We start from the raw sequence: 26,102 nt of genomic DNA, 5'->3' as shown, positions 1-26,102 counted from the left end.
TATGTATTTATATTTATAAATGTTTATTTTATAGTTACTTTTTTATTATAGTATATATTTCTATCATAATTTATTATGTAATACTTCTAAATTTAATTCATATACATAGATACATACTTTTTATTTTTATAATTTATTTATTTGTTATGTATTGTTTTATATTAGATTAATCTATAATACATATAATATTCTATATTTATTCATTTTTTTAAATATATAATTCAATATTATATAGTTTTTATCATGGTTTTTTTATATAATATTATTTATGCATTTATTCTAAATATCTATTATTTTTTTATTATATATAATTATTTTAAATTTATTTATTTATTATATGTTTTAGTCATTACAACAAAAATTCATACATTTTTTAAAATGGCATTGGTGATACAAAAATATTTGACCCTCCTAGGAAACGGTTTTCCAGTTGAACTAGTATTTGTGAAGGCTAAAGAAAGCAAACATCTCTGCAGACTCATCCATCAGCGCTCATTCACATGCTAATGCTAACGGATGACGCCTTGGCTTCAGCACTAAACTCCTGTTTATCAGCGTGTGTTGTGGCACGTCTATTCAGCCCAACAAACTGGCTGCAATGTCTCTTTCTCCTTCCACACCATGACTTATGTCTTGTTTTGTGGTCAGTATTTATGGTGACTCAATAGCACACAGTTAGAAACTCCAGGAAAACAACACGCCTTTGCTTCACCTCAGTCCTGGACGTCTATTTGAATCAAACAGTGCTGGTGTCTGTCCTCAAACTCTTACTGCACTCAAATACATGAATGCAGATCAACTTTCACAAGCTTTTTAAAAGCCAAAACGGCTCTCGATTCATCCCTGAATATAAACACAGTCACATGATCACCTGAAACAATCAGATCATTGTTTTGCGGTTATGTTGATGTTAGAGACAGTTTTCTTGATACAGGACAATCAGATGTGGAAATCACACAGATGGCAAGGGATTTTCTGCAACTTCCTGGTTTTCATTGTTTATTCCTGACGGATGGAAGAAGATGGAGAGCATTGTGAAGAATACTTACTACGTTTTAGTGCCACGTTAAAAAAATCTAAGATTAAGTCGAAATATTATGAGAATAAAGTCTAAAGGTTTCGAGAATAAAGTTGAAATATTATGAGAATAAAGTTGAAATATTATGAGGAAAAAGTCTAAATATTATGAGAATAAGGTTGAAATATTTTGAGAATTAAGTCGAAATATTATGAGAATAAAGTCTAAAGGTTTCGAGAATAAAGTTGAAATATTATGAGAATAAATTCGAAGTACTAAGAGAAAAAAAGTTTAAATATTACAAAAATAAAGTTGAAATATTACGAAAATAAAGTTGAAATTTTTATTCAAATATTATGAGCATAAAGTCTAAATATTACGAGAATAAAGTTGAAATATTTTGACAATAAAGTTGAAATATTATGAGGAAAAAGTCTAAATATTATGAGATCAAGGTTGAAATATTTTGAGAATTAAGTAGAAATATTATGAGAATAAAATTGAAATATTATGAGAATAAGGTCGAAGTACTACGAGAAAAAAAGTTTAAATAATACAAGAATAAAGTTGAAATATTATGAGAATAAAGTCTAAATATATTTAGAATAAAGTCTAAATATTACGAGAAAGTATTTTGAGAATAAAGTTGAAATATTTTGAGAATAAAGTTGAAATAATGTGAGAAAAAATTTGAAATATTTCTAGAATAAAGTTGAAATATTATGAAAATGATGTTGAAATATTATAAGAATAAAGTCAAATTATTTTGAGAATAAAGTTGAAATATTACAAGAATAAAGTCAAAATATTTTGAGAATGAAGGGAAAATATTACAAGAATAAAGTTGAAAATTTAGGACAATAAACTTGAAATATTTTGAGAATGAAGGTGAAGTATTACAAGAATAAAGTCAAAATATTTTGAGAATGAAGGGAAAATATTACAAGAATAAAGTTGAAAATTTAGGACAATAAACTTGAAATATTTTGTGAATGAAGGTGAAATATTACGAGAATAAAGTCAAAATATTTTGAGAATAAGGTCAAAAAATTACGAGAATAAGGTCAAAATATTACAAGAATAAAGTCTACAAGAAAAAAGTAATGTAAAAGTTACGTAAAAAAGTTATTCTCATAATATTTCAACTTTATTCTTCTAATTTAAACTTTTTTCTTGTAATATTTCAACTTTATTCTCGTAATTTTGACTTTATTCTCAAAATATTTCAACTTTATTTTCGTAGTATTTCGAATTTATTCTCAAAATATTTCAACTTTAATCTTGCAATCTTCATGTATTTTTTAGCGTGCCACTAATATGCCATTGTAGGAATACAGACATGGGCTGCGTTCAAAATACCATAATAGCATACTACGTGAACTATTTCTGCAGTATGGTATGTACCAGGGTTTTAAATTTCAGTTGAATTCCTGAATTGGAAATGGAGTACAAAAAGGCTCACAGAAACAGTTTATTATTGTAAACTAAAACTAAAACTATGAAAAAGCCATGTATGTTCTTTATCTGCATGTTGATTCTCAGGATTTTCTCTTTGCTATAAGATGTGTCTGTTTTCGAGGGATCAATAGTGTGTTCTGGCTCAGTCTCTCACGGGGTTTGTAATTCAATCTCAGAAATGGCCTCGATCTGGCCGTCAGAAGTCTGTCTCTGTCCTGTGCTTGTGATTTAATGTTCAGTGTGAGTGTGTTGATGTTCTTCTCGCTCTCATCCACATATATATGCATTAAAGTATGGTGCTGAAGAGTCAATCTGTCATGCATGATTGCACACCGGATCAACTTATGCACCATTAATATGCTTATGTGTATTGCAAGAGCAGCGGTCCGTCTCTCTGTTGTTATTACTAATGTCTTCATAACTAGAGATCAGTATGTTTTATATTTAGTCATTTTGAGATTATCAGTTTTGGATGATAACTGTGCCCGCTTGATTTTTATTTAATTTTACCATATTTTATTTAATGTTATTTGTGATTTTTTTTTTTTAATAAATGCAAAATTGCATTGTATGCAATGATGTTAATTTAATTTTCACAGTTTAGCTTTTAGTTTTATTTATTTATTTGCCATAATTAATTTTATTTATATTTTTATATATATAGATGGAGAGAGAGAGAGAATTAAAATGTATTTATTGTAAAATAAAATGTAATAAATTTATATAAAATTCATATATATATATATATATATATGTGTGTGTGTGTGTGTGTGTGTGTGTGTGTGTGTAAATTCAGATTTTTATTATAATTTTTATTTATGATAATATTATTTACTATATTTTATTTCATTTTAATATAATTTTTTATTTTATTTAATTGTGTATAAACATATTTTTAATAATGTATTATAGTATTACTATATATATATATATATATATATATATATATATATATATTATTATTTTAATTTGTTTATTATAATATAAAAAAAAATCATTTTTATATTTAAAAAAAAAAATATATATATATATTTAAATATATTTATATATATATTTTATTTCTTTTAACAAAACATTTTCAATTTATATATATATATATATATATATATATATATATATATATGTGTGTATATATATATATATATATATATATGTAATGTTTATTAATTTATTATAAAATAAAAAAATAAAAAATTATTAATATATGTGTGTGTGTGTGTGTGTGTATATATATATATATATATATATATTTACTTGTATACGTATGTGTGTATAGTATAATTTTAAATGTATTTATTATATAAATTACTATAGATATTTAATATGATATTATACATCTGATGTATTTGATATGACATTTGGAATTTATATGATAAATTTTACACATGCATATTTATGATGCGTATTATGTTAAGTGTGTATTATTGTGTCCACACACAAATCATAAGCATGTGGTGTGTGTTTGTTGTGTCTCTGGCTCCTGATGTGTCTCTGCTGTGACTGTGTTTGAATATTGTGCATTGAAGCGTTGAGATGCTCGCTGTGATTAGTGTGTGTGTGTGTGTGTGTGTGTGTGTGTGTGTGTGTGTGTGTGTGTGTGTGTGTGTGTGTGTGTGTGTGTGTGTGTGTGTGTGTGTGTGTGTGTGTGTGTGTGTGTGTGTGTGTGTGTGTGTGTGTGTGTGTGTGTGTGTGTGTGTGTGTGGCGCTCTGATCTCTGCCATACAGATGCAGCTGTATCCTATCACACACTCAGGTATTATCTCTCATTCATGGCTTCAGACGGAGTGGAAATGTGAGATCAGGCTGTTGAAGAATCTATTTCCAGCACTCACAGCCAGACCTGTTTTACTCGCTCTGGGTCTGAATGTGTTTTAAAGCCTGAGGTAATGGGTCAGGTGGAAATCCCAGCCCCGGCACATGTGTGAACACCGTCTCCGCTCGATTACACCGGAGCGCTCGACTTACGATGTTTGTGTTTCCTGGAAATGTTGTTCTTGTTCCATATAGTCACTGCATTAACAGCACAGTAATAAAACGGCATTATCATCAGCATGACAATCACAGCTTTTAGCTAGAAACCTCACTGTTGTAAACTAATAACTCCAGGACTCAGTAACAGTAAGTCTGAGCGGGTTACCTGATGGCCTGAGGTCAGTGTGAGTGAGTTTCGGTTCATGAAATGCTCTTGTCATTCAAGCCAGTGATCACTACATCTGTATCTGCTAATAATTCATGCTTTTATAGGATGCAAATTTAAACCGTACTGATAAATATCTCAGTAACACCCAGCTGCTTTCCAGGAAAAGGCTTTATGCAGTGCATTGCTGTCTTAAATTGTTTTTTAATTAAAAACATACCTTTTTTCTATTTTATGAAAAGAAAAGAAATCTATCTACATTTAGTATCTTTATTTTTTCATTTTGTATATGTTTTTTAAACACAAATCTAAAAATATGTTTAAATATTTTAATAAAAATGTTTAAGTTTATGTATACACAGAGAAAGATTTTTAACAAAAAATTCATTAAAATATTTAAAAAAATGTATGTATTTTTTAAAGTTAAATACTGCTTTAAATTGTTGTTGTTTTTCCCCAAAAATATTTTATTTAAAGGTTTTCTGTTTAATTTCATTGCATTTTTGTTTTTGTTGTTCTAAGCAAAAAATAAATATCATACATTTTTTAAATAAAAAAATAATAAATATTAGGTATAAGAAATGTAAAAAAAAAAAAAAAAAAAGCTAAAAATATTTTACATATTTTTGCAACTACACAACCATATATATATATATATATATATATATATATATATATTTTATTTTTTTTTACAAAAAATATTAATAATTTAATAAAAAAATGTATACATTTAAAATATAATACATTTGTGTTGTTGGCTCAGTAAAAAAAAGATAAAAAATAGTTTTTCTAAAGATATGTTTAATTTTAAAGTTTATATATTCATAGAGAGATTTTTTTTACAAAAAAATCATAAATAATATTTTAATAAAAATATGTATTTTTTGTTAAGTACTGCTTTAAATTGTTGTTGTGTTTCCCCAAAAATATGTAAAAGTTTTCTGTTTAATTTCATTGCATCTTTGTTTTTGTTTTTCTAAGCAAAAAAATCATAATTTTTTTAAATAAAAAAATAATAAATACATACATATTAGGTATGTATATATATATGTATATATGTTTGTATATGTAAATGCATAAATATTAAGTGAATGAAAGGTTAATAGGGCAAATAATAATCTGCTGGGCCAGCAGAAAAACTCATTGTTGAACCCTGAACTAAATATGTTGTAGAAAGCAGATCTGATACAGTAAACCTGAACATGCTCCTTTGACAACAGCATCAAAAACCCGTTTTACTTTTGTTATGTGTCACATTTCAAACTGAAACAGAATATTTAGGCAGAACGAAACAGGATGGATACAGGTGACGTCAGAAAATAAAAATCATTTCCAAGGGGATTTTGCTAAAACATTTTAAAGACAGATTTATTTATTTGTTTGGATCAGCATGCCCTAATGAATTATTCACAGCAAGAACAAGAACACACATTTAAGAAAGCAAATGGGGTCAATTCTGATTTCACATTTCGACTCTAAACCCGAACAGATCATCTGTCTCTGGGGATTTTCCTGCAGAACTAATGGTCGCAGGGATGTTTTTGTGCGTACAGATGAAAATAAACCCACGGCTCCATTTATCTCCCCTGTTCTCTGTTTCTCTCTGCTGTTAATTGCTGTAGGACATCAGTTCATCGCTGTGAACCTCCCATAGCATCATGAGCTGTTTTGTAGTGCATTGCAGATTTCTCTCTCTCTCTCTCTCTGTGGCAGAGCTCCATTAGGATGATGGAAGTGTAATTATCTCCTCTCCGCTGCTCTCTAACGCCAACAATTAAACTCAACGCCAGGAAAAAGAGCTGTTATCAACTCAACAGTGAGGCTGAATCTCAGGAAAGCAGAAACACAGAATGATATGCAAATATTTTACACCTTGGAAATATATATATATATATAAATATATATATATATATTTATACGCTACCAGTAAAAAAATTTTAAACAGTAAGATTTATAATATTTTTAAAGAAGTCTCTTCTACTCACCAAGCCTGCATTTATTTGATTCAAAGCACAGCAAAACAGTAAAATTTTAAAATATTTTTACTATTTAAAATACCTTTTCTATTTGAATATATTTTAAAATTTTATTTATTCTTGTGATTTCAAAGCTGAATTTTTGGCATCATTTACATCATTACATGATCCTTCAGAAATCATTCTAATATTCTGATTTGCTGCTCAAAAAAATTATTATTATTATTGCCATTACTGTATGTTAAAAACATCTGATTAGATTTTTTTTTTCAGGTTTCTTTGTTAAATAAAAAGTGCAGAAGGACAGCATTCATCTGAAATAGAAATATTTTGTAACATTATAAATGTCTTTATCACTACTTTTGACTTTATTTACATATATATATATATATTTGTAAAAAAAATCTTTGGATCTTTCTATTCATCAAAGAATCCTGAAGAAAAATTCTCAATGCTTATGTACTCAATACATATTGATAATAATATTAATAAAAAATAGTTTCAGAAACAGCAAATCATCATGAATGATTTCTAAAAGTGTTACTGTTTTTGCTGTACTTTGGATCAAATAAATGCAGGCTTGATGAGCAGAAGAAGCTTCTTTTAAAAACATTAAAAATCTTACCGTTCAAAAACTTTTGACTTTTTGGAAGTGTATATTCCCTCACAACTTGTGAAATTCTGTTGCTAAAAATAATTGTGAAATATTTTTTTTACAATTTAAACAAAATCATTCTTTTTTTTGTAATGTTCATCTATCTAAATTTCATTGGCATCTACCCTGACTACAGTTACATTTAACAAGAATAAAAAACATGATTGCAAGAACATTTTTACAGAAACATTGAGCTATTCTTCTATTAAAACAAGTACTAGTATCTTTCTATGGAGATGTGATACAGTTCGAACAAACAAATGCACATTACTCTGAGTCTAGCTGCTGGTGTGTGTCAGTTCAGAGCTTTGAAGTCACAGTTGCTGTATAATTCATGACTGGAGATCAACCACAGTCCCACACATGAGTTTTCCTCCTTCACAAACCAGAGCATTTGTGCTCATTTTTATTCTTTAGATGCTTTTCAACAGATTTATAAGCTGAGATATTATAATAGTGTATACATGTGACCCTAGACCACAAAACCAGTCTTAAGTAGCACGGGTATATTTTGTAGCAATAGTCAAAAATACATTGTATGGGTCGAAATAATCTATTTTTATTTTATGCCAAAAATCATTAGGATATTAAGTAAATATCATGTTTGATGAAGATATTTTGTACATTTCTTAACGTAAATATATCAAAACCTAATTTTTGATATATTTATTAATGTGCATTGCTAAGTGCTTTATTTGGACAACTTTATTTGGATTTTCTCAATATTTCGAATTTTTGCACCCTCAAATTTCTAGATTTTCAAATAGTTGTATCTCGGCAGTACTATACATCAATGGAAAGCTTAATTATTCATCTTTTAGATTATGTATAAATCTAAATTTTTAACCTTATGATTTGGTTTTGTAGTTTAGGGTCACATTTGTGTTTGTATTGGCAGCTTTTGTTTAGATTTTTAGATGATTCATATCACAGACTTTCAGAATTGTTTTGACTTGAAATGAACTAAATGTTTGTATAATGTTTTGAAATGGTTGCCAAGGTGTTGTTATGTGGTTGCTAGGGTATTGTGGTCAGTTGCTAGGTTTCTAAGCTAGAAGATGCATAGTTGTACTGAGAGGATACTGACAAAGGATGCAGTTCTCTCTCTCTCTCTCTCTCTCTCTCTGTGTGTGTGTGTGTGTGTGTGTGTGTGTGTGTTTTGGGCAGGTACGATGTGCATTAATGCTGGTTGGATCCCTAGAGAGGAAGAAATTGCAAAGTCTAAGTATCCTCACGCTAATGAGCTCTCTCTCTTTCTCTCTCTCACTCAAGCTCACTCGCTCACTCTCTTATGAACCAGAAATTAGCTGCTTTGAGGGGGAGGGGCTTAGGAATAAGAGGGACTGATGACATCATCTGAAAAGGAAAGTCGTTTTAGAGGCGTGGCGAGTTATTATATTTGAATGGAAGACAAGCACTTTTCTGTGGATAAACATGCACTGATCAGTCATTCACAGTAAGACCAGGAGAAAGTAGAAAGCCTATTTTCATTTCATGCGAATGGCTGCTGTTGAACTAACATTTATTTTCTCTTCTCCCACACTGGATTTCTAGAAATGGGTCAGATGGATTAATTTTCTGACTCTGGTTTTGCCGTCGGGAGCGAATGGGAGATTAGCTTGCTAGCTTATTCTGCAGTAAGTCTCAGGAAAATGCCGTTCATCAGACAGTGGTCACAGGACTTCGCTATTGATCATGTTATTGGACTGGCAACATCTCTGAGCAGTAATTTATCAGATTTTAGTGCATACAGTCATACACTACCGTTCAGAAGTTTTAAAAAAAAAAGTTAAGCAAAGATGCATTTATTGATCAAAAGTGACAGTAAAGCTGTTTATAATGTTACAAACGATTTCTATTTTAAAAAAAAAATTTGGTTCTTTTGAACTTTCCATTCATCAAAGAATCCTGAAAAATAAAATACGTCATGGTTTCCACAAAAATACGAACTGTTTTCAACTTCAAAAATGTTTCTCAAGCAGCAAATCAGCATTTTAGAATGATTTGTGATGATTTTAGAATGATTATGTGACACTGAAGACTGCAGTAATGATGCTGAAAATTCAGCTTTGATCTCAGGAATAAATTACACTTTATAATATATTTACATAGAAAACAGTCATATGAAATTGTAATAATATTTTACATTTTTTAATATATTTTTGCCCTGGTAAATGCAGCCTTGAAGAGCATAAGAGACTTATATCTTGAAAGCATACTATTTTTTTTAATTAACTGGATTGAATAGGTAAAAAAAAAATGTTTTTATATAAATTTATTTTAATTCAACTGACTCTGACAGTACAATCTAAATACTCAAATCTCTCTGTTAGATGTTTTTCATTGTTTTGAAAGCAAGTCTGAAATGTATATTGGGAAAAGGTTGCCATCTGTTGAAATTTATAGGTACTGCAGTGATAGGAAATAATTATTTCATTTTTTCTAAATGTGACCCTGGACCACAAAACCAGTCATAAGGGTCAGTTTTTTAAATTGATTTATACATTCTCTGAAAGATTAATAAATAAATTTAATATGCTTTCCATTGATGTATGGGTTGTTAGAATAGGACAATATTTGGCCGAGATACAACTATTTGAAAATCTGAAATCTGGGTGCAAAAAAAAATCTAAATATTGAGAAAATTGTCTTTTTAAAGTTGTCTAAATTAAGTTCTTAACAATGCAAATTATTAATCACAAATTAAGTTTTGATATATGTATGGTAGGACATTTTCAAAAACATCTTCATGGAACATGAATATGCCAATGATTTTTGGCATTAAAAAAATTATGCCCATGCTACTTAAGGTTTTGTGGTCCCGGGTCAAAAAAGCAAATAATTACAATGAAGCCACAAGTGACACATTGAATGTGGAAGTAGAATGGCTGAAACAGTATTTTCTTGTAAAAGTAAGCAAATATAAGATAGTACATAAAAAAGAAGTCAAATAAAAACATGGAAAATTACACACACTTCACAGACTATTATGCTCATAAGCAACTTTAAAGAGATATGTCTTAACTTGCTTTTTAAAGACATGAATACTAGTGGACTCTCTCACTTCATTTGAAAGACAGTTCCGCATTTTTGAAGCATAGTGACTAAAAGAAGTACCGCAGATCGCTTACTGTGTAATATGCTAAAAGTCCGGCACTAGAAGATCTTCAAGGAGTAGTTCACTTTCAGAACAAAAATTTACAGATACTGTACTCACCCCCTTGGCATCCAAGATGTTCATGTCTTTCTTTCTGCAGTTGTAAGGAACTTATGTTTTTTGAGTAAAATATTTCAGGATTTCTCTCCATATAATGGACTTCTATGGTGCCCCTGAGTTTGAACTTCCAAAATGCAGCTTCAAAGGGCTTTTAACGATCCCAGCCGAGCAAAAAAAGGTCTTATCTAGCAAAACGATGGGTTATTTTCTAAAACAAAAAAACAATTTATATACTTTTTAACCTCAAATGCTCATCTAGCTCAGGCAAGACGAGTGTGTTAAGATTTAAAAGTATATAATTTGTAAGTAGTAAATGTTTTTAGAAAATAACCGATCGTTTCGCTAGATAAGACCCTTCTTCCTCGCCTGGGATCATTTAGAGCCCCTTGAAGCTGCATTTAAACTGCATTTTGGAAGTTCAACCTCGGGGGCACCATAGAAGTCCATTATATGGAGAGAAATCCTGAAATGTTTTACTCAAAAAACACCATTTTTTTACGACTGAAAGAAAGAAAGACATCAACATCACGGATGACAAGGGAGTCAGTACAATATCTGTAAATTCTTGTTCTGAAAGTGAACTACTCCGTTAACATTAGATTAGGAATATCTTGACAAACAGTCAGAAATGTAAGAAGGTGTCAGGTTATGCAATGCTTTATGTAAGTTTTGTTAGGAAATAATCTACATGTCTAACGTTCTCTCTCATCCTTTCTCCTAGGCATTGGCAAAAACGTAATATGCGATCGTACGGCGACGCCGCTGGACGCCTTCCGCATGATGTCGGCGGCCCAGTACTACCCCAAGCTGCTCAGCATCATGGGAAACGTGCTGCGCTTCCTCCCCGCCTTTGTCCGCATGAAGGAGCTGCTGGAGGAAGGTTACGTGGGTGAACTCCTGGTCTGCGAGGCACAGGTTCACAGCGGGAGCCTCCTTGGAAAAAAGTACAACTGGAGCTGCGACGACTTGATGGGCGGCGGCGGGCTGCATTCGGTCGGGAGCTACATTATCGACTTACTCACGTTTTTGACTGGCCGGCGTGCGGCGAAGGTGCACGGCTTCCTCAAGACGTTCGTCAAACAGACGGACCACATCTGTGGGATCCGTCAGATCACCAGCGACGACTTTTGCACCTTTCAGATGGTGCTGGAAGGAGGCGCTTGCTGCACGGTTACGCTCAATTTCAACGTCCCAGGTGAGTTTCGCCAGGAGGTTGTGGTCGTTGGGACATCCGGCAGGTTGACAGTTAGCGGGACGGATTTGTACGGACAGAAAAACGACGGTGAAAACGGTCAGGAGCTCCTTCTCAAAGACAACACTCCTGTTGAAAACGCGTCCCTACCGGACAAGGCGTTTCGGGACATCCCGTCTCCGTATCTCACTGGCACAATCTGCATGGTTCAAGCCGTACGGCAGGCGTTTCAGGATCAAGACGATCGTCGAACGTGGGACGGCCGGCCGCTGACGATGGCCGCGACTTTTGAGGACTGTCTGTACGCGCTTTGCGTCGTGGACACCATCAAGAAGTCCAATCAGTGTGGCGAGTGGCAGAACATCGTGGTGATGACGGAGGAACCGGAAGTCAGTCCTGCATACCTGATCAGCGAGGCCATGCGGCGCAGCCGGATGTCGCTTTACTGCTAACACGGGACGTGAGCAAATGTGCATGGATGCATATTGAGTTCAGTGCATTTGGAACACTGGAGGAGGAGAAGTACATGCAATTGAAGGAAACGCGTTTGTGCCTCACGCATGGAGTTCAGCTTGTGTTTTAATGCGTTAAAACAGCTGCTGGAATATTTTCGTGTCAAGTATGCAATAAATTGGCTTTCGGATGAAAAAACAGCCACGCTTTGCTGCAATGCCTTTGTGCTTGTGACATATTTGTAGTTAGTGCGAAAAACAAACATGCAGGATTTTTTATTCAACGTTGTCTATCTGTGCAACCCAGACAAGGTCGTCTACCGACGGGAGCATCTGTCAGCGTGTGTTTGCATGCTATTAATGCAAACACGGATTTCTGCGTCAAACCTGGACGCAAATGCATGAAATCTCCACTCGCACTGTTAACAACAGGATTTTGCTGTGTATTATGAGGTCGACCTGGACAAACACAAAGAGTATCAGATGTTTCTGCTTCGTTTGTACTGTTGTATTTAAAATCCCGATGTTTGTGTGCGTTTTACCTGGTATTTTGATTGTTATGGCTGTAAGTGTGGCTTTACGGTCCTTCGTTTTCCATCTGAAAGATTTTGAATTGTAAATCTGCCAAATATGAAATGGCAAACGTTACATTAGCTGTCAGAGGTTCTCAACTGGTTTTGCTTCAGAATTCGGATTTTCCGTTATGCATTATGTGGTGGCCCAAAATCTTCAAATCAACACTGAAATGATATAGAGAAGTCAACATTTGAAGCTGTCCTAAGACAAGAATTAGTTGTTTTGGGGACAACTTTAGGTGAAAGGTTTTGATTTATTTAAAATGTTGGCTACTTTACACTACAGGTCAAAAGTTTGGAATAATTCAATGCTTTATGAAATAAGTTTTTAAGAACTACTATTAATAATTGAGTAATAATAATAATTGCAAAATGATTTCTGAAGCATCATGTGACACTGAAGATTGAAGTAATGATGCTGAAAATTTAGCTTTGATCACAGGAATAAGTTACATTTTAAAATATATTCGAATAGAAATTGGTTATTTGAAACCGTCACAATTTTTCACAATTTTACTGGATTTTTAATTAAATAAATGCAGCTTTGGTGAGCATAAGAAACTAAGGACATAAAAAACTTAATATTTTAAACTTTTGACTAGTAGTGTGTATGATATTAATATTTATAATAGATTAATATTAGCATGAACTTCACACATCCTTTTTTCTGTTTAATCCCAGCAGACACTGGACATCAATGTAACATCAGATTGATGTTGGACCCCAATGTCGGACAGTTGAAAATTAATATTGGATTGACATCAGAACCCAACGTCAGGTTGACGTCAATCTGAGATGTCGGCCAGACGTTGCATTTTGGTTGAAAAAGTGAAATCGAATTGACGTCAATCTGAGATGTTGGCTAGATGTTGCATTTTGATTGAAAATGGAAATCAAATTACATCAGAGCCCAATGTCAGATTGATGTCAATATGAGATGTTGGCCAGATATTGCATTTTGGTTGAAAATAAAAATCGGATTGACATCACTTTGAGATGTCAGCCAGACATTACTTTTGGTTGAAAATTCAAATCTAATTAATCTCAGAACCCAACATTAGATGAACTTCAGTTTCAGATGTTGAACAGACATTGCATTTTGGTTGAAAATAAAAATTGGATTAATGTCAGAACAACATCAGATTGATGTAAATCTCAGACATTGGCCAGACATTGCATTTTGATTGAAAATTAAAATCGAATTGACATCAGTTTGAGATGTAGGCCAGACGCTGCATTTTGGTTGAGAATAGAAATCGCATTGAAATTTATCTGAAACGTCGACTAGACATTGCATTTTTGTTGAAAATGTAAATCGAATTGACGTCAGAACCCAACTTCAGAGTGACGTCAATCTGAGATGTCGGCCAGGCGTTGCATTTTGGTTGAAAAAAGAAATCCGCTTTAGGTCAGATTGATCTCAATTGAAGACGTCTGCCAAATATTTCATTTTGGTTGAAAATAAAAATCGGATTGACATCAGTTTGACGTTGGCCAGATGTTACATATTGGTGAAAAATGAAAATCAGATTAACGTCAGACTGGCGTCAATCTCAGTCGTCGACCAGACATCGCATTTTGGTTGAAAATTAAAATCAGGTCGACATCAAAACCCAACGTTAGATTGACGTCAGCCTGAGGTTTCAGACAGACATTGCAGTTTTGTTGAAAATGAAAATCGGGTTGATGTCAGAACCCAACATCAGATTGACGTCAATCTCAAACTTTGGCCAGACGTTGCATTTTGGTTGAAAATAAAAATCAGGTTGACATCAGAATCCAACATTAGATTGACGTCATTCTGAGATTTCAGACAGTCATTACATTTTGTTTGAAAATAAAAAGATTGATGTCAGATTGACATCAATCTGGCAGGTTCTGACATCAATCCAAGATAACGGCCAGACATTGCATTTAGGTTAAAATAAAAATCGGATTGACGTCAATCTGAGACGTCGGCCAGACATTTCATTCTGGTAAAAAAAATTAAATTAAACAAAAAGAATATTGGACAGCAAATTAACATTTTCATTAAACATTGACATGACTTCTGAAGTCACAACCAAATTTTACCAAATATAGTCTTCTAACGTTGTGTGCCTGCTGGGATTAGACTCTGTTCTACCTACTGACAGATGAATTTGTTGAGATACTGTAGAGTTTGACTGGACGAACGACAGAAAGATGCATTTTCTACTTTCTTTTAAGCCTGTTTGACTTTTATAGTTGCATTTTATTAATTATTTCCCCCTCGAATTTCCAATTGCAAAACCATAAGTTGAGAACCGCTGCTTGAGACTGTTGCACTTCTTTGAGGGCTAGTAAATGCCTTTTTAAGCCTGGAAAATATAAACCAAAATGTTTCAGACATGCTAAAGGTGCTTTCAGTCTGCAGATGTATTGGTGATTTTCGATAATGCATCTTAGTTTAGGGGATATAATTCATATTTAAATGCAGTTGCCACTACTGAAACTTTGCAGTGTGAATGTTGCTGGAGATGCCAGTTATAGGAAGTAGGAGTACAGACAACATTTTAAAATCAGATGTTTGAGTCCATATGTTTTGCTAAGCTCAGTTCTGCAGTGTTTTATTTGTCGACTAGGATCTGTTGCTATATGCATGCACTGAAGACAGTCGGCTGTCGTCCATCACTGTGCAACTTCTCACTGCGTCACAACGGCGTTATATCAGCCCGCTGACGAAAGACTGGAGAGCCCAATCATGTGGCTGTGTTTTATGTGTATTTTATGCTGCTTGGAGAAACACCTGCTGTACAATACTGGAAACATGCTCTGTGTAGTTTATAAATGGTATTTATTTCTTATTCAGAGTGTTTCATATCAAATCAGGAAGCGTGCGTACTGTGAGACAGGAAATAGCGGCCTTTGCTTGTGCATTTCTACAGGAAGTGTGATGTCACAGTTTAAAAGTCCCAAATTAAACCTTTTCTGGTTTGCCTCACAAATGTGATTCGTCTCAGTGTCGCCACTCGACTGAAGCCTTGGTCAAGGTAATAGAAATGTGTTTTCAAGGAAAAATCATCTCTGTAAGGCAAGAGAATATTTAATTTTTTTTTTCTTAAGCCTGTTTTAGAGCTTACACAAAAGCAGCATCAATAAGGCTAGTAAATGTAATGTTTCGGCTTACAAGAGCCATGCATTGAAAATTTTGAGTGAGCAATTACATCGATCATAATGAAATGTAAGTTATGAACAGAAGCCAAAGCACAAACCGGAGCTTTAAACTGCTGCAATCATCAAGATTCAGTGAAATAAACGATGAGGAACAGGCTTTCTTTGTTGTTTAATACTTTGCAAGAGGTAAATTTATTTAGTGAACAAAGCCACATATTGAATTGTGTATGGAAGTCTTTCTCCACCATAAAAGATAAAGACATACTTCAAAAGTGAGTTATGACAAAAAGTTGAAATTATGAGATATAGATATAAGATACTTAGAAATTAAAGTCGAAATTGATAGAGAAAGTAAAAATTATGACCAAAAAAAAATTTGAGATACCCGCAATACTTTTGAGACATTGTCATTGTGATAATTACAAAGTCAAAAATTCTTCAAAATGATGGTATAAAAAGTCATAAATGTCTGACATAATTTTGATTTGTCAGTTTTGACTTTTTATCTCATACTTTAGACTTTGTCCATTGAGAATTTTTGTGTCATAAATCGACTCTCACAATTTCAACTTTTTACCATAATTATGACTTTTCGTCTATTTCTGTCATACTTTAGACTTAGTATTTCATAATTTTGAATCTGTCATAATTTGATTATATCATGACTTTTACCTTTTTGTCATATGACTTTTTTATCTCATACTTTGTCATAATTTCGAAAAATTTTGTGATAATTGTGTTTATGCCATACTAAGTATTTTATTATTTAGAATTTTACATTATAATTCGACAAACAGGCTTTCTTTGTTGTTTAATATTTTGCAAAAGGTAAATTTATGTAGTGAACAAAGCCACACATTAAATTATGACCGAAAAAAAGAGATACTTCATATAGTCGAAAATTTATACGAATTATGGTATAAAAAGTCATAAATGTCTGACATAATTTCGACTTGTCAGTTTTGACTTTGTCATAACCATATTTTATCTCATACTTTAGACTTTGATGTCAATTTATAATTTTTGTCTCATAAATCGACTCTCAAAATTTAAACTTTTTAATCATAATTATGTCTTTTTGTCTATTTATGTCATACTTTAGACTTAGTATTTCATCATTTTGAATCTGTCATAATTTGATTATATCCTAATTTTATCAAATTTTTTATCTCATACTTTAGACTAATGTCATGTATGTCATAATGACTTTTTATCATATTAAAAACTTTTTGTGATAATTTATTTATGCCATACTTTAGACTTAGTATATCATTATTTTGAATCTTTACAGTATAATTCGACAAACAGGCTTTCTTTGTTGTTTAATATTTTGCAAGATGTAAATTTATGCGGTGAATTGGATTCATGTGCATGGAAGTCTATTTCCACCATAAAAGAAAAAAACACTTAAAAAGTACACTGACAAAAAGTCGAAATTATTTATAGATATTTATCATAATTTTGACTTTTTGTGAGAATTGTCATACTTTAGACTTAGTATCTCATAATTTTGAATCTGTCATAATTTGATTATATCTTAATTTTGACCTTTTTTTAAACATTTTTTTAGCGCATACTTTAGACTTATGTCATGTATGTCATAATTTCGACTTTTGTCATAGCTCATTTTTAAGTATGTTTTTTTTTTATGGTGGAAATAGACTTCCATACAGAGGAATCCATGTGTGGCTTTGTTCACTACATAAATTTACCTCTCGCAAAATATTAAACGGCAAAGAAAGCCTGTTTGTTGAATTATATTGTTAAGATTCAAGATAATGAAATACTAAGTCTAAAGTATGGCATAAACATAATTATCACAAAAAGATTTTATTATGATAAAAAGTCAAAATTGTGTAAAGTATGACATAAAAAAGTCATATAACAAAAAGGTCAAAAGTCTGATATAATCAAATTATGACAGATTCAATACTAAGTCTAAAGTATGACACAATAGACAAAAAGTCATAATTATGATAAAAAGTTAAAATTGAGTCAGTTTATAACAAAAAAAATCTAAATTCACAAAAAGTCTAAAGTATGAGATAAAATGTCATGATCATGACAAAAAGTAACAAATCAAAATAATGTCAGACTAGTATTTATGTCATAATTCTTGATGACTTTATGATCATAATGACAGTATCTCAAAAGTACCTTTTTGTCATAATTTGACTTTTTCAGTTTTGACTTATTTCTTAGTAAGTCAAATTATGACAAAAAAGAGATACTTTTGAGATACTGTCATTATGATCATCATAAAGTCATAAATGTCTGACATATTTTTAACTTGTTTTGACTTATATGTCATATTCATACTTTATCATACTTTAGACTTTGTATTTCAGTTTAGAATTTTTGTCTCACAATTGCAACTTTTTATCATAATTTAGTACGTAATTTTTACTCAGTAAGTCAATTTAGAATTTCTGCCATAATTTGACTCATAATTTTGACTTTTTGTCATAATTATGACTTTTATCTTATAATTTTGACTTCGTATGTCATAATTTTGTTTTTGATTTAGATTTTCTTTTTAATTTTGAAGTGGATTATTACGATTTTCTAAAGAATGATTATTTTTCTCAAATGAAGGAAATTGCCTTCCACAGTTTGTCTCTCCAGAGATGATTTTTTTTTTATTTATTTTTTTTTTTATGTGGAACATGAAGGCTGCAATATAAATAGGGCTTGATTTTTATTATTTTAAAACACTTAAAAAAAATCTATCTCCATTTACTGTGAGACTAGTCCAAATGCAATGATCTGTCATCAGTAAAAGTTAGGTTTTGTCAGCAGCATTTGTGACCTGATATTTCATAAATGAACGTTAGGTCTTCTTCAGAGGTGTTCATCACTGATTTTGACATGGACAAATTGGATTCAAATGCCGACTACTGTATGCTTGAACTTGCCTGTTTCAGAACAAAACTCAATGATAATTCAACTGCAAACTTGAACCTGTGAAAAAAAAAATGTTACAACTGGAAATGTTTCAATGCAAGACTGCGCTTGTTCTCTGTGTTTGTGAATATGTACTGTATACTCCTCCTGCTGGGCAGCATGTGCAAACACACCTGTGTACGTGTGTGATGGAGACTGATTAAAGAAGGGATTCAGCAGAAAAAGTCTGTTATTCTAATATATGTCCATATTTAGAGCCATATTTTGTTTTGAAGTGTGTCTTATGCTGCACCATTTAACTGCAAAATCTTGTTTGGTTTCTGTTTTTTAGAAAACAGTAAAAAAGTAATATTGAAGCATTATTTGAAGTTAATGAGATAATTAGTTGATTAATTGAGTGATGATTGAGCATTAATGAAGAACACCTGTTAAAAAGCTGAATCACTCAAAGAAAGGAGAAACAAGTACATTTTTTAACACTCCGAGTAAGATTTACAGTGCGAAAAATGCTATTCTTAATTAGATTTTTTTTTCTTGTTTCCAGCCAAAAATATCTGAAATATTTTAAATCAAGAAGGATTTTCAAGACGAGTAAAAATAATCTTGTTTTCAGAAAAAAACTAGCCAAAATTAAGTAATTTTTTGCTTAGAGCAAGCTTAATAATCTGCCAATGGGGTAAGAAAAAAAAATCTTATTTCAAACAGAAAAGATTGTTTTTCAAGCTTGTTTCAAGTAAAAACTCACTTAATTTTGACTATGTGGATTGTGGAAGTGCACCTTTAATTGGTGCAATAATGTCATTGACCACAAGGTGGGAGTGTTGTTTAACAGCATGGTGATATTCAGCTTGTTTTAAGCATATATGGTTCTTATTGCAAATTATTGCAAATGTTGCATTTAAAAAATAACAAAAGAATACATTTCAAAAAATACAAAAATGAACCAATACAAAAAAATGTATTTCTTGTTTACATGAATATATTTTCTACCATAAAAAAATTATAATGTAAAAATATTTTAATGTTAATTTTAATTTTCTGATACAATTCCATTGACATTCTTAAAAGGTTTATCTTTACCTGCAGGTGAACCGTTCTTAAAAGTGTTTTTGTGTAAAAAAAAACTTTTTATCTATTAGAACTTAATGCTTTTAAAAGAATACATTTATATTTTTTAAATATACAAAAATTAACCAAAATATATATTTTTTTACTTAATATTAGTCACTTTTTTCAGCTTAATACCTAATACTACTTCTATTTGCTCTCTTGATTTAAGAATGTTTAGGTATCTATACTGGAAAACATGACAGAAATGCTTAGAAATCTTTTTTGCTGAGCATATTTTTTGTTTTTAGAAAGGGTATGGATGGAGATGTAAATGAGCATCAGAAGTAAAAAAAAAAAACAAACAAACAAAAAAAACATGTGTAATATCTTTATTTAAAGTTAAACAAATCCCTTAACAAATACCAAAATAATATGCAACAATCCGTCATTAAAAAGCTAAATGTTTTTAAAGAAAATTGTATTTATGTTACAGCTTTGAAGATGAATTATAGCTCCCTCAAATATAACTAATATCTTCACACCACTCAAATTACAATAAATCTGTAACAAAAAAAAAAAACAGGTCCAAAGTGGTCAAAAACAAGTGAAAATCAAAAAACCCAAATCCAGCATCTAAAAACAAGCACTTAACAAGCACTTAAACCAATGCACATTCCAAAGACATAATGATTTTCATATTGTATATGAACTGTATAAACCCTGCCCCTAATTATAACCCACACAAAAGAACTTTTTGCATTTTTACATTTTCAAAAATCATCTAGTATGATTTATAAGCTCATGTTTTGCCACGTGTATGGCACGTTCTCATAATGTTGAGAGAATGTTATCTAAATGTATATGTTATTTGTACTTTATTAAAAACATTTTTCATTAAATAACAAATTACAACAAGAAAGCTGGGTTCTTAAAATATAACATATGTTACCCTGGACCACAAAACTAGTCATAAGGTTAAATTTGACAAAACTGGGATGTATACATCATAAAGCTCAATAAATTAGCTTTCTATTAATGTATGGTTTGTTAGTCTAGGACAATATGTGGCCAAGATACATCTATTTGAAAATCTGGAATCTGAGGGTGAAAAAAAAGAAAGAAAAAAAAGGTGAAAATCACCTTTAAAGTTGTCCAAATTAATTTCTTTACAATGCATATTACTAATCAAAAAATACGTTTTGATATATTTACAGTAGGAATTTTACGAAAAAAATCTTCATGGAACTTGTTTTTTTACTTTAATTAATTTCCAAATTAATTTTGTTATAAAAGAAAAATCAATAATTTTGACCCATGCAATGTATTTTTGACTATTGCTACAAATATACCCCGGCGACTTAAGACTGGTTTTGTGGTCCAGGGTCACATATGCAATGATCCATCATTAAAAAGCTATAGTAAATATCTTTTAAAAAAGTGTTCATGTTACAGTTTTTAAAGATTAATTTTAGCTCGCTCAACGATAATATCATCATACCACTCAATTTACAATAAAGACGCTATCTGCAAAAAAAGAAAAATGCAAAACAGGTCCAAAGTGGTCAAAAACAAGTATAGGAATCAAAACCCAAAAACAACGTCTAAAAACAAGCGCTTAACCACTTAAACCAATGCACTTTCCAAAGACATAATGATTTCAATGTTGTACATTAACTGTATAAACCCTGACCCTAAACATAACCCACACAAAAACATCTAGTATGATTTATAAGCTCATGTTTTGCCACGTGTTTGGCACGTTCTAATAATGTTGAGAGAATGTTATCTGAATTTTCTTATGTTACTTGTACTTTGTTAAAAATATTTTCATTAAATAACGTTCTAATAATGTTCTAATTACAAAAAGAATTTAGAAATTTTAAAAAGAAATTTTACATTTTCAAAAAACATCTACAGTAGTATGATTTATAAGTTCATGCATGTTTTCCTCATGGGAACAAAAATGTCCCCACAAGGTCAAAATTTTCAGATTTTTACTATTCCCTTGATCTCCATAACACAGGGTTCACCAAAACCTTACAATTCCTCAATACATTTCTCCTCTTCTCTAGCTTGTTTCCTAATCTAGTAATAATAAGCCTGGCGCTTTGGGATACCAAAAAACGTTTCCATTTTGCACAAAATCACACAAAATCGATTTGTCCTGTTAGTTGTAGTACGCCGTGTCATTGGGATTCAATGGACGTTGTTCCTGTGAAAAGAGAGTCAGAGGTCAATAAAAACCATACTAATTTGTAATGATTTTAAACAAATGTGACTGTTTGGATATTTAGCTGTCAAACCTATTTGGTGCCCAGTTCAGATCCCAGTGGACCAGATCATCAAAATTTTCAGAAAATCTTTTTTCCAGCTGAAAGACAGAACAGGAAGTTTAGTGGGTTTTTTTTTTTCTGTTAACTTTTCCATCTATTTGCACAAAGCTGTTTAAGAAGGTTTAAATAAAAATAACTATTGTTCAAGAATAACTATTGTGTATACCAATACAAATATAATTGCTTTCATGATATTACTTATTTCATGACATTTATCATTTTATTTCTTTAAATCGCCCTCTTTTTTCTCATGTGCAATTATTTCGTAATAATTCTGTTACTGTAAAGTTGCAACGAGCTTTTAGCGACTGAGTATTGCCACACCTCATCAAGCAGTGCTTTCCGAGTATAATTTTTGTCACAATGAAATGCCGTTTTAGAGGAACACAACATTGTGAGGACCAGTGTCCTCTTCTTAGGCACTGAAAATAAACAAAGACAATTTTAGACGCCAGGAAATCTGTCTGCAAAAAGACTCAAAACACTCATGTTCATAATCATAGCATAATCATGAAACACAATAGATGCAAATAACAAAGCCAAATGCTTGCTTCATAAACAAACAAAATGTAGTCTCTTTACCTGTGCTTGTATTATAAGTGGCTGGAAGACTCGTCAAATTTCCAGCTACAACACTGACATTAAAATCATATCTTGTTCCAGGATTTAAATCAAAAAAAGTGAAGCTCCTATTAACTGTCTGGCTTACATAAGATTTGTTCCAAAAAACAGTGTAACATTCCAGTTTATACGTAATCATGGCATTCTGTGTCTCAGTTGGAGCTCCCCAGCTTAGCTCTATGGCAGTTTGGTTAGCGGTGGCACTTACCCAAGCAGGCTTAGTAGGCACTGTGAAATGATTTGTGAGATGTTATACAGCTAAACTTGAAATGAAGATAATGATTTAAGCTACTGGACAATTGATCTGAAAAAAATGCGATTTGCAATGTAAAAATTACTTACTGGTGTATATGGATTGTGTAGCATCAGTACTATTTAAGTCACCATTGAGAGTGAAAACGGAAATGGTGTATTGCACTCCTGCCTCCAGATTACTGAATGTGTAGGTCAAGAGCTCAGTATAACCGATTGGCTGGACAATATGGTTTTCAATTTTAATAATGACTTTAAACTTTTGAAAGTTCCCTTTTATTGTCCAGGTAGCAGTTATGGTTTGGGGTGTGGACTGCAAAACGAGGTCCACAGTTCTTGGGCCTGCATGAAATGAAATGAAATAAAATGAAATGAAATGAAGAGAAAAGAAGAGACTTGTCATTTTGTCAGAATTTAGGAAATGTTACAACAGTGCTGAATACAGACTTGAACAAAATATGTGTTTTTTTTGGAAAAAGTTCAAAAGGTATTTGCCACTTTATATCACAATTCAGATTTTTTTTTTATCTTTTTAGAGCTTGTTATTCTAAGAAAAAGTCAGAATTGTGAGATATAAATTTGCAACTGCAAGGAAAAAAGTCTGATTTGTGTCATTTAAACTCGCAATTCTAAAAAAAAAGGTCAACATTTTATGATATAAATTGTCAACTGTGAGGGGAAAAAAAGGGATTTCCCTCACAAAGAAAGATATGAACAATTCCGAATTATAAAGTTCAAATTGTGTGTTACAAAAATGTAATTCTGTAAGTAATGTACAAGTAATGTATTCTGGGAAGTAATGTAATAACTGAGCATGAGACTCACTTGTGTATGCTGGGATTGCAACTGGATCTCCTGATAGGCTGTTATTCTTTGTCAGCGCTGCTACACACAGACAAAACTCTGAGCCATCTTTTTCATTTCCCACATCGATGGAAACGGTTTCTTCAGGCTGTTCTTTGCAGTCTGTAATACTAAAGTTTACTGTACTGTTGCTGTTGCTTACTGTAAAGCCACTGTTTGTTATATTGCACTTAGCACAGTTAAAAGTGTGATTGACTTTTGTAAGACAATAGCGGTATCCTGAATGTCTTCCCCTAGGCGCATCCCAAGAGGCATTTATGAATGTGTTAGATTTATTTTCTGAATGTTTTAGGTTAATGACAGTTGAAGGTCCTGAAAAATAAATCCCAACAAAAAAACAGTTAGTCTATCAAAAACATGTAGCTTTAGTTGTGGTCACAAGAATGCTTGTTACTTTGACAACAGCTGTTTCCAGCCACCTGTTTTATGTATCTGAGGTCATCACATGCTGGATGGAAGTGCCAAGTTATATTTAATGTTTTCTTTATTTATTTTTAATTAGGCATTTTATCTGATAAGATGACATAAGCAACAATGAAAACACATTTACTGAATAAATCTCTCAGTTGCATGAAAAAGTGGCTTCCGTAATGCAGCAACTTGCATTTTTATTCCAAATACATGTTTTGTTCCAGCTAACCAGAAAGTGACTGTTTTATTTTCTTGAACTAGAGTTACTATTGCAATCAAAAATCTAAAACAGAAACTAAAACTATTAAAAATGTTTCTGTTCATTAAAAATAAAGATAAACTAAAATAGAAGCATTAACTGAAAAAAATCTTGGCAATAAACTAAAAAATGTTTACGTTAAAGCACAACAATTATCAAATGGAAATAAATACAAACTAAAACCAACTAAGCTGAAACTAAATAAAATATAAATATTAGTTGAAAAACAAACTAAATTAGAAATTTTGCCTTGGCAATAAAATTAAAACTAAAATGAAATAAAATAAATGCAAACAAAATAAAAAACTAATAAAGCTATACAATAACAATAGCACGTAGCAAAATTACTAGAATTGTAATTATGGATACCATAAAAATGTAAAATCTAAAATATTCAAAATATTAATAAAATGTTAAAATAACACTGTCTACAACATATGGAACAGAAATGGTGCTGTATTCACAATTGTTTCATGCGATGTTTAACTTTTGTGCATAAGTTAAATTATAAAAGAGGCACGAGTAAGGCACCAAATAATGTAAGCTTAGGAAAAAAAAAATTGCTAACAAATGGAACTAGATTTAACAAGAAAACTAAAAAAAAAAAAAAAGAAAGAAAAGAAGCTAATTTATCAATAAAACTATTGTAAAACTCATATAGGATTCAAACTTAGAAACGATGCTTTATTAGGAAATGTTTGATGCATTATTCCAATTTTGCGCTGTTAAATGTGTGGCTTTGAAAGGAAACAGACCAATTGAATGGATGGGCAAAGCCAAGCAAAATACATTCTGCACTTACTGGTGTAATCAGAAACGTTGCTTGGCACACCTCCAATTGTCTGATTGACTACAGCTTTAACTGTGAACTCATACTCATGTCCTGGAATGAGATTCACAATAGTGCAATTCTCACTAGTACACTTTTGGTCATTAAAAGAAGCATTTGACTTGTATGTGACATTTACTAAGTAGAAGTGATGGTTTCCTTCTGGTTTAGTCCAGCTGAGGTCAGCGCTATCTGTTTTCATTTCCACTACTGTCAGATTCTGCACATGAGAGGGCACTAAAAAAAATAAACATCATGGGTAATTTTGCTCATTAGTCATCAAGTTGAAAACCATGTTGCACACAATGATGTCAAGTCCGAGTCTACTTACGGGTGTAGAAGGAGATATTCTGTGGATTGAGATCTCTGTCACATTTTACAGGAAACACCTGAACTGTGTACAGAGTTCCTGCTATCAGATTCTGAATGTGTTCGAACAGGCCAGTCTGGTAAATTGTCCAGGTATTATTGATCTCCACTCTGTAGTGACTGATGTTCTCAGCACGGGGTCCCTCAGTCCAGCTCAGATAAGCTTCTGTCGTGTTCACATCTGAAGCATATATCTCGCCAAAAAAGCGCTCTAGGACCGGTAGATGCAATTATGTATATTGCCAGAAGCAAGTTAGTAACACTAATAAAAATAAGGCTTAAAAATGTAGGTTTGATTTTGGAGTTCTTAAAAGAACCATTTTTGTTTTAGTGTGATAAACACTTCAAGAGAACATTTTAGATAACCTTTTTCTGGTCTTAAAAACAAAAGTTCC

General features: G+C 31.7%; 1 protein-coding gene across 1 annotated transcript in view; it reads left to right on the top strand.

Annotated features, from left to right (window-relative positions):
- Window positions 1-18,932, top strand: part of gfod1 (glucose-fructose oxidoreductase domain containing 1) — a 28,756-nt gene extending 9,824 nt beyond the window's left edge. Inside the window, exon 2 of the mRNA XM_073831024.1 lies at window positions 11,183-18,932. Coding sequence (XP_073687125.1) covers window positions 11,183-12,105 — 923 coding nt within the window. The 3' untranslated portion in view covers window positions 12,106-18,932. The remainder of the gene's footprint in view (window positions 1-11,182) is intronic.
- The last annotated feature ends 7,170 nt before the right edge of the window (window positions 18,933-26,102 follow it).

Source organism: Garra rufa, chromosome 24 (genome assembly GCF_049309525.1).
Source record: "Garra rufa chromosome 24, GarRuf1.0, whole genome shotgun sequence".
Classification (NCBI taxonomy): domain Eukaryota; kingdom Metazoa; phylum Chordata; class Actinopteri; order Cypriniformes; family Cyprinidae; genus Garra; species Garra rufa.
This window is presented reverse-complemented; position numbering and strand designations above follow the sequence as displayed.